Genomic DNA, 12515 nt, shown 5'->3' on the forward strand with positions numbered 1-12515 from the left:
CTTGTAAATGAGTTACCCGTGACACTGTTACTGACCCCAAATAAACAAACCAAAGGCTATAGTTGCACGTAGCCCAAACTTAGAAAGTTATTTCAAGAAAGGCTGTTAATTACTACCGAGACATTTCATTGTTCGTGGACAAGACCATATGATTGTATGATTGGTGTAAAGTGGAAAGACTTTGTCTGAAGCGGCTTAACCCAATCTAGTTGAGAAACAGTCATTTGAAATTGTCCGTATGAATGATGGACATTGAAAATGAGTTTTTTAGAGTTTTCACTCATTGAACATTTGTAGAATATGTTGAAAGTCAGACTATCTACACATTTTTTCTCACTTAATGAACACTCAGAGCAAGGAAAACCTGGTGAGCAGCTTCAGGGAAACATGGAGTGGATCTCATACTGAGTGATGAGAAGGGAACTTATACACTATTCCAGACCCATTTTTTTTTTTTCAGTGTGACATTACATTCACCATATAGCTGTATAACCCAAAACAAACAACACAGCTATTATAAACGTATTAAAGCTGGTTAAAGGGTGATAGAGCGAATGCGGCAATCTATTGGTTGTAAGCATTGTAAATTTCATTCAGTGCAGTCCAATGGCAGCGGGAGAGAGAGAGAGAGAGAGAGAGAGAGAGAGAGAGACTCAGTCCCTCTCCCTTTAATCTCTTTTTTTTTCCAGTCAGTGCTGCCTCTTTCTATGGAGACAATCAGATTCTCTATACAATTTACTGTTCCTCCGCAGTGATTTCAATGAATTACCTTAATCTATGTGGGTCATTTACATCAGATATGTTGCCGCGTCTCTGCTGAATAGTCTCCGGTGTGCCACCTCTCTTTCGGACGGCAGCATCACGTTGGATTTTAGCAGGGGCAGGACGGAGTTTGTTTTTTTCCCTTGTGTGGCACATACATTTTGACCGTACCTCAGGAAGTCGCGGCGGCAGGACAGAAACCGTACAATGCAGAAACCGCAAAGGTAAGCCACGAGAACAACCCTGCATGGAAGTGAACGTATCTTTTATTTTGTGCTGATACTGAGTTGAACAGTTTGCCAGTCGCCGCGTACACGCTTATTTCCAGCTGGTTCCCAGGATTTTTTCCCCTCTCTCTCTCTTTCTCTCTCCCTCTCTTTCGCGCTCTCTGAAAGCTTCATCCATCCGGACGAACGACGCAACGATTTTGCTTTGCGTGTTTAATTCACACCGGCTAGTAGCGCTGATTTGCATAAAAAAAAAAAAAAAAAAAAAAAATACCTCTGACCCTGTTTCAGTAGTTTTTGGCCAACACGATTTGCGTAGACATGTTTTCCTCATCGAAAATTATGCTTAATGAAACACTTGTTCTACTCTCCATCGTTACTGTCAGAATCCACGTTAAAGATGAAGTGCAAATACAGTGCATGAAAGAGTCTTTCATATGAGTCATTGTAAATGTACGCACTTGATGATGAGGAAATTGTTTTTTTAGCAGGGGGCTCATGGCAGAAGTGTTTCGGTATATCACTACGTGAACCTGTGGCTAACCAAACCTCTGAACAACAAGATACTGTGTTGATTGATGTATGATTGTTTTCCTCAATGTACATTTATAGCGGTTCAAATTCACATGCGTGCTAACCATTTACCCGGCTTAAGTAGCCTATGTGGTGGCGATAAATCTTTCCAAATGTCGTTTCTCGAGAGCCATAATGTTGGGCCAGGGGTTTGAAAGAAATATGCGAGGTTATTATTTAAAACGTATTTTGTTTGAGATTAAATACAATAACAGTCAGTGATTGGACACTGAAAAGGTACGCTGAGATTGAAGAAGCTATATGGGATGTTGTGTTAACTTTCGCCTGGCTTTGCTATGCTTACAGACGAACCAGATTCTCCTCAAAAGATGCGGTGAGTCCAGACTTTCATCACAGGGACCACTGTTTCAAGCCAAGCTGCCCCGCTTATACAGCGGTGAACCACAAGGTGGTACTGTGGATATCTCCTGCATACGTGCGTGTTTTGGGGATGGAGTAGGCTAGCCTAGGGAGGAGGGGAAACTGGGCCGCCTCTCGAACATTCGCACTGACATTAGGCTAGTATCGGTTTAGGTTCACAACTGATGTACATTAAAAACGTGCCAACAAGTTCAGTCTCTCTGTAATGTAAAACTCAAAAGACAGTAATCAGCTGCGGTTTAAAAGTAGTAACTAAATTAGAAAAACTGACTGGTAAAGGGTTTTTTTTTTTTTTTTTTTTTTAGGTAGGCTAAGTGTGTAATTAGGCCTAGGCTTCATACATACATACTTCATCCACAATGTTGAATTGTTCTTTGACAAATAGCCTATATTCTTTGACATATAACTGTCCAACAATAAAAGGAAAGTAATTTAACTGGGTGCTGTAACTTAAGTTGGCCTAGGGCTTCTGGGGCAACTTTCTTGGTATCTTTAGGAGGACACATTTTAAAAAGAGTGCTCTTTCTGGCTTTTTATTTTTTTAACCTCTTGTGGTACTTTTGGATATTAGACATAATCTTGTACATCATTTTGGTATTGTTCACCTACTGTTTCATGAATATTTATAGTATCTAAATAATTTGATGTACTGCTTGTTGCACATTATACAATACAAAACATGCATATTCTGAGATGTGTTAAAACTTGGAAATTTGTCAGTTTTGAAAAACTTTCATACAGGTGGCATAATAAGGGTGTAGAAAGGGCTAAACCTATTCTGATTATGTGACTGAAAATATTTTGTTGGATAGACAATAGGAAATACCTTGGAATAGGAATCGCCTACCTGGAAATGCAAACATACTTGTAATCATCACAGTTGTTTTGAAGTTGTAGTTAACAATAGGCAGGGTGCTTTCACAAATTCTGGTCTTGATCGCTGCTGAGGTTTAGAGGTTCAGTTCACTATTAATTTCTCATCCATTCTCTCTTGGTTGGCTGTTAGTATCACTCTTTCTCTTTGCTTTCTGGGGTTCCTTTCCACACTCAGTCAGCTGACAGAAAGATAGAAGGAGAGAATACAGCTTGAGGAAACTAATTCCAGCTGACTTGCCAGCCCAGACGCCATGTTGAATAAGTCATAGCAGGTGCATTTGCGGCGGAATCGCACCGCGTTCATCCGAAGTTCACCCAAAGGTCACAGCGGTTTCTGTGTTTTATTCCATGGTCTTTTGTCGTTTGCTTGGACCGAATCAATACTGTCTCCTTTGCATCACGAGTCACTCTTTGAACAGTGCAATTGTTAGAGCCTCCTTCAAGCAGATCATTTATTATAATTAAAATTCAGAGAGAGACCCGGCACCTTCATTGAGATTCGCGTGAGTTATCTTCAGTGATCACACAGGCAGTGAATACTATTTTCTCTCCTTTTATTCTCTTTGGTCTCATTTCTCTCCTTTTTATTTGTCATACTCACTCATGTACCAAGTGTGCATTTAAGTGAAGTGTGCAGAACATTTAGAATATAAATTCCACCCAATCACCTTTATCTAAATATAACTGACAAAAACACATTCTCTCTTCCTAAAAGATTTGACACATTTAATACTAGAAAACAGCATGTTTTATCTATCTATCATTCTGTCTGTCCATCCATCCATCCATCCATATATATGTATTAATTTGTTTAATAAGAAGTAATTATTTACTTACTTTCCCCAGACAATCAATGGATGGGAAAGTGATTGGGATCCAATGTTGTTTTGTCAAGAAAAAAAAAAAAAAAATGACAATGATTTTGAACAATGAGGGTGAATGAATTATATATATATATATATATATATATATATATATATATATATATATATATATATATATATATATATATATATATATATATATATATATATATATATATATTTTTTTTTTTTTTTTATATATTTTTTTTTTATATATATTTTTATTTTTTATTTTAGGTGAAGTATCTCTTTGGGCTGGTAGCCAGTATGGACAACTTTGTTCTTTGTTCTTCTCTGTTGTAATATGGCATTTTGGCAGAAGGTGTGTCCATTTACTGAGCCTCTTAAATGTAAGCATTCCTTGAGGATGTAGCTATATTGGCGTATGGTTATTGAATAAATCCCCCCTGTCTGGTCTAGCTGGACATCAGATGAGAGTGCATGCAAACTGGTGGATGCTACATAGCTTTTTGTCTGTGTTGGAAATTAAATTGCCGGCCAGACATGCAGGCCCATTTGCTTCAGAGGACAAAATATGTACGTGAAAGATTTTCTGAAATGCCAATCTCAATGTCGTGATGTACAATTATGATCAACAAAGAGAGAACTAAAGAAAGCTTAGGACTTAAAAATCAGTAGGCCTTCCCTCTTAGATCAACAAAGGCCCGTTGATGGATAATGCTGTGTTACGTCTTATTTCTTTACTGAGTCTATTAAAATGTTTTATTTAAAGAGAACGAGTTTTCTCACTTTTTTGTATCCCTTTATAATGAAGCCATTGCTGTGTGCACAGAGCACATGTCTTGATATCTGGGCTAAATGATGGCTTTAATTTGAAAAAAGTGTGGACTGAAAACCCCAGGGTGTTACAGGATGGGTCTGTCTGAGACCACCAATAAAGATCTTTTAAAGCATGTCATGTGCACTGGGACTCGAGCCTTATTAAAGTTCTACTCCTTCATTAGATGCTGCCTTATAGGAATATCCCCTTTCAAATGCTCTAAACTGCCACTAAATATTTATCAGAATGATATTTTACAGGCATGTGCTGTATCTGGGGATGTTCTATGCACTGTATAAAGGAGATAATGCTTCTGTTTTGTTTGTTTTCTTGTGCTTCTTAGTTTTCTCTTGTGACTGGCAGTGCTTAAAACATCCTGCCGTTGTACTGTTGTGAAGTGGGGAAGTAAAGATAACCCTAATCCTTTTGTAATTTAGCATTGTTCAACACCAATTTCAGTTAATGTGACTGTCTCAATGAGTCCATTAAAGCATCACTGCTTTGTTCGCACAATTAACTTTCCTTGGGTTATACTGTCTTCCATGTGATCTCTGCTGAAATTGCTTTGTGAAATTAAAAATTTATCAGTTATCAATCTTAGATTTCTTGAAGAATTATTTAGACAGGCTTTGAAAATGACAGCACTGATAACGCCGGGTGTGACATCTGTTAAACACACCATATTTTGAAGATGTTGGCGGGATGATGGCCTTTTATTACTGTTTAAATAAGAGGTACTGATTCAAGAACAGTCTCATAGGAAACTTCACTTAGTTTTCACTGACAGAGCTATTAATGGGGGATCAGAGCGAACCAAACAGTTCATCGCTTGCAGATTTACTCAAGGACTCAAGTCATTAAAGTTTCCCTCCAGAGGCTCCAGCGAGCCTAGTTCAGTAATTTGAGGTAAATGTGCACGAGCAGTCCGTGTGATGATCTTGAACTGTATATGAAGTTAAACAAGTCAGAGCTATGGTTTGTGTTGTATGATGGTGGTGAAGTTCAAGAGTATCAAAAACACCAGCTGATGAGGATCTTCTCGATTCTTGTTTCACACCCACTCTCTTCCTCCTCTTACTTGTATGTGGATGAAGTGCATGGAGCATTCATTATTCAAATTCACACGCCGGGTAGCATTTCTGGTGCATAATCTGCTCTCAGCTTTGTGCGCTTCTTTTGTTTGCTCATTCAGGTGGAAAGATTATCATTTGTTCAGACAGTAAATGTGATGCAGACATACCATTTTACAATTCACATATATTTAAATCAGAGGCAAATTTGTATTCCTGTCTACTCCGATATATGTCTCTAAGGAAGTTTCTGTTGAATGCATTTGATTTGTTCCAGAGGATCGTCCTGGAAAGATTCCTGGAAACACCGTGAACTTTAGCATTTCCAAATCTAGAGGAGTCTCAAACCAAAGTCTTTCTTGACTTTCATTCTTTCATAATTACACAAAACGTTTCCTATTGCCAAATTCCCAAATTTGTACTTGAACAACAGGCCAGAGTCAAAGGATAATGGATAAATGTTTGGATTTGTGTAGATGACAGACCATTAATTTCACGCTCTGATCATGCTCACTGACTTCACATCTCATGCTTTTACTGATGATGACTATGAAGAGTAGTAGCTCATGTAGCTCAAACTGTTAGCAATGCTAAACTCATGGAAGGTCATGGGCTTGAATCCCAGGGAATGCATGAACTGAATAAATGTATACCTTGAATGCAATGCAAGTTAAAAATGTCTGCCAAATAAATGAATATTGGAACTTCTTTTTTTAGGACCAAGTCATCAGAACACTTCAGAGTCATAGATTGGGCATATCTACACTAAGTGATTAGAAAGAGAAGAGAGAATATATATATATATATATATATATATATATATATATATATATATATATATATATATATATATATATATATATATATATATATATATATATATATATATATATATATATATATATATATATCGAACTCAGTTGTTGTTCTAAAACACAACTGCTTCAATCAAAGTGCTTGCTTCGGTCATAGATAGTTTCCAAGCAAATAGATCGATATGTTCTAAACAGCCTTATTTAGTGCAAATAACCTCATAAATGGATATATTATACACTATTTTGTGTATACGCTACAGTGCTCCACACGCAGTTATTTGAGCCTATCAATTTACCAGACCACTTACTGTATAAATTGTGACCCAGTCAATACAAACATAGAGTCATATTTCAAAATAGCTATTGTTTGAATCTAGAGTATAATGATGTCTAAGTGTTAGCATTTGTTTGCTATTTACGCAGTGCAAGGTTACCTTGGTGCCTCTAACTCTTAACACAAAGCATGCAATAGAATGAAGGAAATGGAATTCCTCTGTTTTTGTTTATGACAATGAATGAGAATTTATGGGCTGTTCTTTCTTTCCCACAGGCAAACCAATAAAGGAGGCATTGAAAGGAGGGACTAGTTAAACCAGAGGACAGCTCAGGGGCAAGGAACTGCATTCTCTTTCTCATCAAAAGGATAGCAGTTAAAGAACAACAAAAAAAAATACAACTGAGATCCAGAATCCCCCTCATGGCATGGGGGAATGACATGATTGCTGATCTGATTGGTGTACGCGCTGTCAATCATCTGTCCTTTGCAGCCTGAGGGCGGGATTTGACCTTGGCTGTGGAAGGAGTGGAGGACTGTGAATTCAACCAACTCTGCTAACCGCAGCTGGACCATGTCACGGCTCAGAGGAACCCCATGGATACCACTCACCATGGTTCATCCGCTGGCTACTCCACGCCTTTTTACCTGGATTGTGCTCGCAGCTGCTTGGCTAGCCATTACACAGGCCCAGCATCACCCTATTGTCACGACAAACTACGGCAAGCTAAGAGGCTTGAAAACGGCTCTGCCCAATGAGATTCTAGGGCCGGTGGAACAGTATCTTGGGATTCCCTATGCCCTCCCACCCACGGGGGAGAGAAGGTTTCAGCCCCCCGAGCCCCCCATGTCGTGGCCAGGGATTCGAAATGCCACACAGTTTGCTCCCGTTTGTCCTCAGTTTCTGGAAGATCGGTTTTTACTCAATGATATGTTACCTGTATGGTTCACCGCCAACTTGGATACCGTTGTAACCTACGTACAAGATCAAAGTGAAGACTGCCTGTACTTAAACATTTATGTTCCCACGGAGGATGGTATGTCATTTTCTTTCTAATTATAATTTGATGTATATCGTTTTCTTGAAATGTTTCATTGTTAGTTTGCCGATTTGGTTCATCTCATATGTTTTTAGCACCTTTTTCTTTTCTTTTTTTTTTGCTTAGTTGGCATCATCACAACTTAATCTGTGAAGATTTCCCAAATTCAGCGAATTGTTGCAGACATTCCAAAATTAGATTTTTATGTATTTATTTTTGTCACACTTGATTTTAAGGTCAAGTTCTCACTATTAACTAACAGCTTTTGCCTTAATAAACTTCTGATTTGCTGGTAAAGCTCATGACTATCAACCCAAAGTAAACTAGTCATTTTGTTATGATTATTATCATCACAGAACAATCCAAAAGCTTAGCTGGGTAGTCTACTTCTTTATATAGTTTTGACCCTGTATGTCCTGGCTACTGTAAATCTTACAGTATAAATGTCTTTTTTTTTATTTGAAAGTTGCTGTTATGTAATTGTAAACACTATTTTAAGGTGTCCTTATCACAGTATAATTATACATTTAAGTACTAAGTAATATAAATTAACTACATGTACTTACTAAATGGATAAGGGTTAATATTAGGGTTTGGCTTAGGGTTACTTATATGTAATGATGCATAATTAATTGTTATTATAATAAGTACATGTAACCTGTTTAACAAAGACACCTTAAAATTAAATGTTACCATAAATAATAACAATTCACAGATAGGACTCAGCTCTTGCAGATTGTGTGTCCTCTAGTCTTGAATTGAATAATAGTGTTTATTTTTTTATTTAAACAAAGTTAATTTAAAATTAATTTAAAATGGACACTGGACTGAAAGATTAAGGAAAAGTGACTAACTTACAAATTAAAATTTCTCAAAGAGTGGAGCAGCAATGTCTGCATCTTCAAATTATTCTTGTCTTATTATTGTGACATCATCTTAATGAAACATTTTGCCAATGATTCAATTATTCAGCCATATGGGGATAATCTGTATCTTGAAGATATGAATCTTCCTGCTCAGCACATAGTGGTTCGTTATAATAGTATTTTTTTTTTTTTTTTTGTGATATGTAATATTAAATAATTTGGATTCTTTTCTTTTTATTTTCTTTTTCGGAGTAACTCCATGTTGCTGAGTTTAAATCAACATTACTGTATTCTTCTGATTCCATGACTGTTGCTGCACCAGTGTGCAGTAAATTTCTAACAGAATGTGTCAGCATATTGTGACAGCCCGCACTTTTGCTTAAAAAAGTCCCTTCTGTGATGCTGGAACTCAATCCTTTTTTTGTGCCGTACTGAAGTCATCCCCTGTTAGCTTTCATGCACTAACCGCCCATCATGCTTCGGCTCTCCAAATTGCCCTTTTCAAAATCCTGTGTACTATGGGACCATCCTGGCATTTTTGACTCAAAGAGGGACTTTCACTACAGTTGTGGCAGTGTTGAAGCAGGATGATAGATGTAAAAAAGCCCTTTAGTGCAAAGACCATATCAAAAGAAAAAAGCATGGCGTTCAAGGCTAGAATGGAAAACTGGGATCCCCTCTTCCTGATCTGTAGAAAACAGGTTAGAGACACATAAATTCTCTTTGTGTTTTACTTGCCCGCTTCCTTTGTTAGCTAGACGCACAAAAGAGACTGCAGTCTGTTAGTGACGTTAGTGAGTCAGCTTTATCTTTCAGTGCAGTTACGAGTGAAGGCTGTGGAGGTGGCATCCTGTTTTGTTGTGAATTAATCACAATGAGTGCTTCAGCCTGAAGGAAAAGTCTGTGTGAGGAGACAATGCAGGCTCCCTTCCATTCTTTAATTGGGAATGCTAAGCAATTTAATTTCAGTTGGACTATTCAAAAAAAAAAAAAAAAAAAACATTCAGAGAAACAGAAAGGTGTTGAAATGAATCAGTGCTTGTTACCCTCATTGTCTATCTCAATGGGTGTACTTCTTTAACATCTGCAATCCAATCTTGTTTTAAAGATAATTGAGATCTACTCGTAGAGTGTAAATGGGGAACTGACACCTGTGATCATGTAGTGTAATTAATACCGCTCATTGTTCTTCCACAGCCTGCAGGCCTATGTTTTCATGTTAGCTGTCACACTTTTCTTTTTAGTGAATACTTTAGTATTTTATTTAATTTTATTGTATAAATGCACAAACCCTTTTGTGACAAAATTCCTTTCTTAGGAGAGGATTAAACTGATTATTTCAAGATTTTTAGCAATGTCTGTCTGTCTGTCTGACTGTCTATCTATCTACCATATTTTCCGGACTATAAGTCACCCTTTTTTTCATAGTTTGGCTGGTCTTGCGACTTACAATCAGGTGCGACTTATTTATAAAAATGTATTTGACATGAATCAAGAGAACTGGACTATAAGTCGCATTTATTTAAAACCAAGCACCAAGAGAAAACATTACCGTCTACAGCCGCGAGAGGGCGCTCTATGCTGCTCAGTGCTCCTGTAGTCTATAATGAAGACATATAGCGCCCTCTCGCGGCTGGAGACGGTAATGTTTTCTCTTGGTTCTTAATAAATGCGACTTATAGTCCAGTGCGACTTATATATGCTTTTTTCCTCATCATGACGTATTTTTGGACTAATGCGACTTATACTCAGGTGCGACTTATAGTCCGAACACTATCACTATCTATCACTATCACTATAACACAAACACTATCTATCTATCTATCTATCTATCTATCTATCTATCTATCTATCTATCTATCTATCTATCTATCTATCTATCTATCTATTGTTTGGTTGCATAGCAAACTGAGAGAGTTAAATCTAAAATGAATTTGAGGATTTTCATATAATAGACTTTTCAAGACTTGTGTATGTTCTTCTTTGATGACAGCCCTCTCCAGCTGATATGGATTTTATAAGTATATGCAATACCCACAATAATTCATTGTCTGGCATCATTTAGAAGTTTCCAAATAACTTTAATGGAAGCAATAATAATAATAATAATAATAATAATAATAATAATAATAATAATAATCTGACCAAACAGTTCATATATTGTCAAATGTAATGATTTGATAAGTGACCTAGAAAAGGTAACAGTCATATAAATGTTTCCTATTTAAAGTCATAACATTTATTTCTTTTTGTAAATCATAAAACTTTTTTCACCTTGAAGTTGTATTTTGAATCCCAGACTCTCAATGTCATCTCAAACTTCTTCACGCCACTAAATATATCTCAGAATGCATCTCAGAAGCTGCCGATCTCCTGGGATTGTCAGACACAACAGTCTCTGGAGTTTGGAGGGGGGGGGAAATCAGATGAGCAGCAGTTGCTGGTGAAACTGCTTTGTTAATGAGAGGGTTTGACAGAGAGTGGCTAGAATGGTTCAAGCTTTCAGGAAGGTGGCTAACTAAAATAGCAATGTATGACAACGGTGCTATCCACCTTGAACCTTTAAGTGGTTGGCCGGAGCAGCAGACAAACAGCAGATTCCTCTGTCAGCTAAGAACAGCTACAGTGAGCATATGCTCGCCAAACTGGACATTAGACAGTTGGAAAACATTGATTTTCTGATGAATCAAGATTTCAGATGTGATACAGATGGTAGGGTCAAAATTTGGTGTTATCAACATTAATTCATGGATCCATCCTGCTTTTTTAATTTTTAGTTATTAATATTGTTTTGGTTCAGGCTGCTCCTGCTGATGAAATGTTGTGAATATTTCCTTGGCACACCTCCTTTCCAGGCTTTTTGAGCATCATTTAAATTCCACATCCAACCTCACATCCAACCTGCTGTGATCCTGCATCATTGCGGACTACATGCATCTCTTTATGGACACACACAGTCTACCCATTGTCTAATAGCTCGTTCCAGCATGATAACATGCCATGTCACAAAGACAGGTGATGTCATTGAGTTTAGGACAATGGTCTCCTGGGAATGGCATGAATGTGCAGCTGATGCTAATGTGTGATATTCTCATGTCAATACGGACTAGAACCTCCAAGGAATGTTTCTGCTTGTTAAATCCATTCCATCAAGAATTCATGCCAGTTAAATTAGTCATTAGAATTTAAAGGATTAGTTCACTTCCAGAAAAAAAAAACAAAAAAACAATAGAATAATTTACTCACCCCCATGTCATCCGAGATATTCATGTGTTTCTTTCTTCAGTCGAAAAGAAAATAAGGTTTTGAGGAAAACATTCCAGAATTCTTCTCAGTATAATGGACTTCAATGGGAGCCAATGGGTTCAAGGTCCAGTTTCAGTGCTGCTTCAAGGGTTTCTACACAATCCCAGCCCAAGGAATAAGGGTCTTATCTAGCAAAACAAAAAAAAAAAAAAAATGTATATATATATATATATATATATATATATATATATATATATATATATATATATATATATATATAATACTTTTTAACCACAAATGCTCTTCTTGCACTAGCTCGACTTCACACATTGCAGTCACGTTGGAAAGTTTATGTGAGACGTATGCAGAAGTACTGACCCAGTGTTTACAAAGCGAAAGTGCAAAGAAAGTCAAACACCATTTACAAAAAAAAAATAAAATTAAAAAAGAAAGTAAAACAATGATGTCTGACGATTTTAAAGTTGGAAGAGAAGATGAGATGTTTTTCGCCCTGCTCTTTTTTTTTAAACAGAGTATACAGATGAAGAACTAACCGTGCACTTGACCTTTCCAGCATGATTATATAATGCGGAAAGTCACACGTCGCAGAGCTAATACAATCAATTTTGGTTAAAAAGTATATAAGAATGACAGATCGTTTCACTAAAAACTTACATTCCTCAACTGGGATCACAGAGCTGCATTGAAACTGCATTCTGGAGCTTCAATCTGCTGCATCCC

The 12515-nt window shown here is 37.0% G+C and overlaps 1 protein-coding gene across 1 annotated transcript in view; it reads left to right on the forward strand.

Annotated features, from left to right (window-relative positions):
• The first annotated feature begins 682 nt into the window (after positions 1-682).
• The window catches only part of nlgn4xa (neuroligin 4 X-linked a), a 101165-nt gene continuing 89332 nt past the window's right edge, over positions 683-12515 (forward strand). The window contains exons 1-2 of the mRNA XM_052544760.1: positions 683-986; positions 6899-7659. Of these exons, the coding sequence (XP_052400720.1) occupies positions 7197-7659 (463 nt within the window). The 5' untranslated portion in view covers positions 683-986; positions 6899-7196. The remainder of the gene's footprint in view (positions 987-6898; positions 7660-12515) is intronic.

Source organism: Carassius gibelio, chromosome B1 (genome assembly GCF_023724105.1).
Source record: "Carassius gibelio isolate Cgi1373 ecotype wild population from Czech Republic chromosome B1, carGib1.2-hapl.c, whole genome shotgun sequence".
Taxonomy (NCBI): domain Eukaryota; kingdom Metazoa; phylum Chordata; class Actinopteri; order Cypriniformes; family Cyprinidae; genus Carassius; species Carassius gibelio.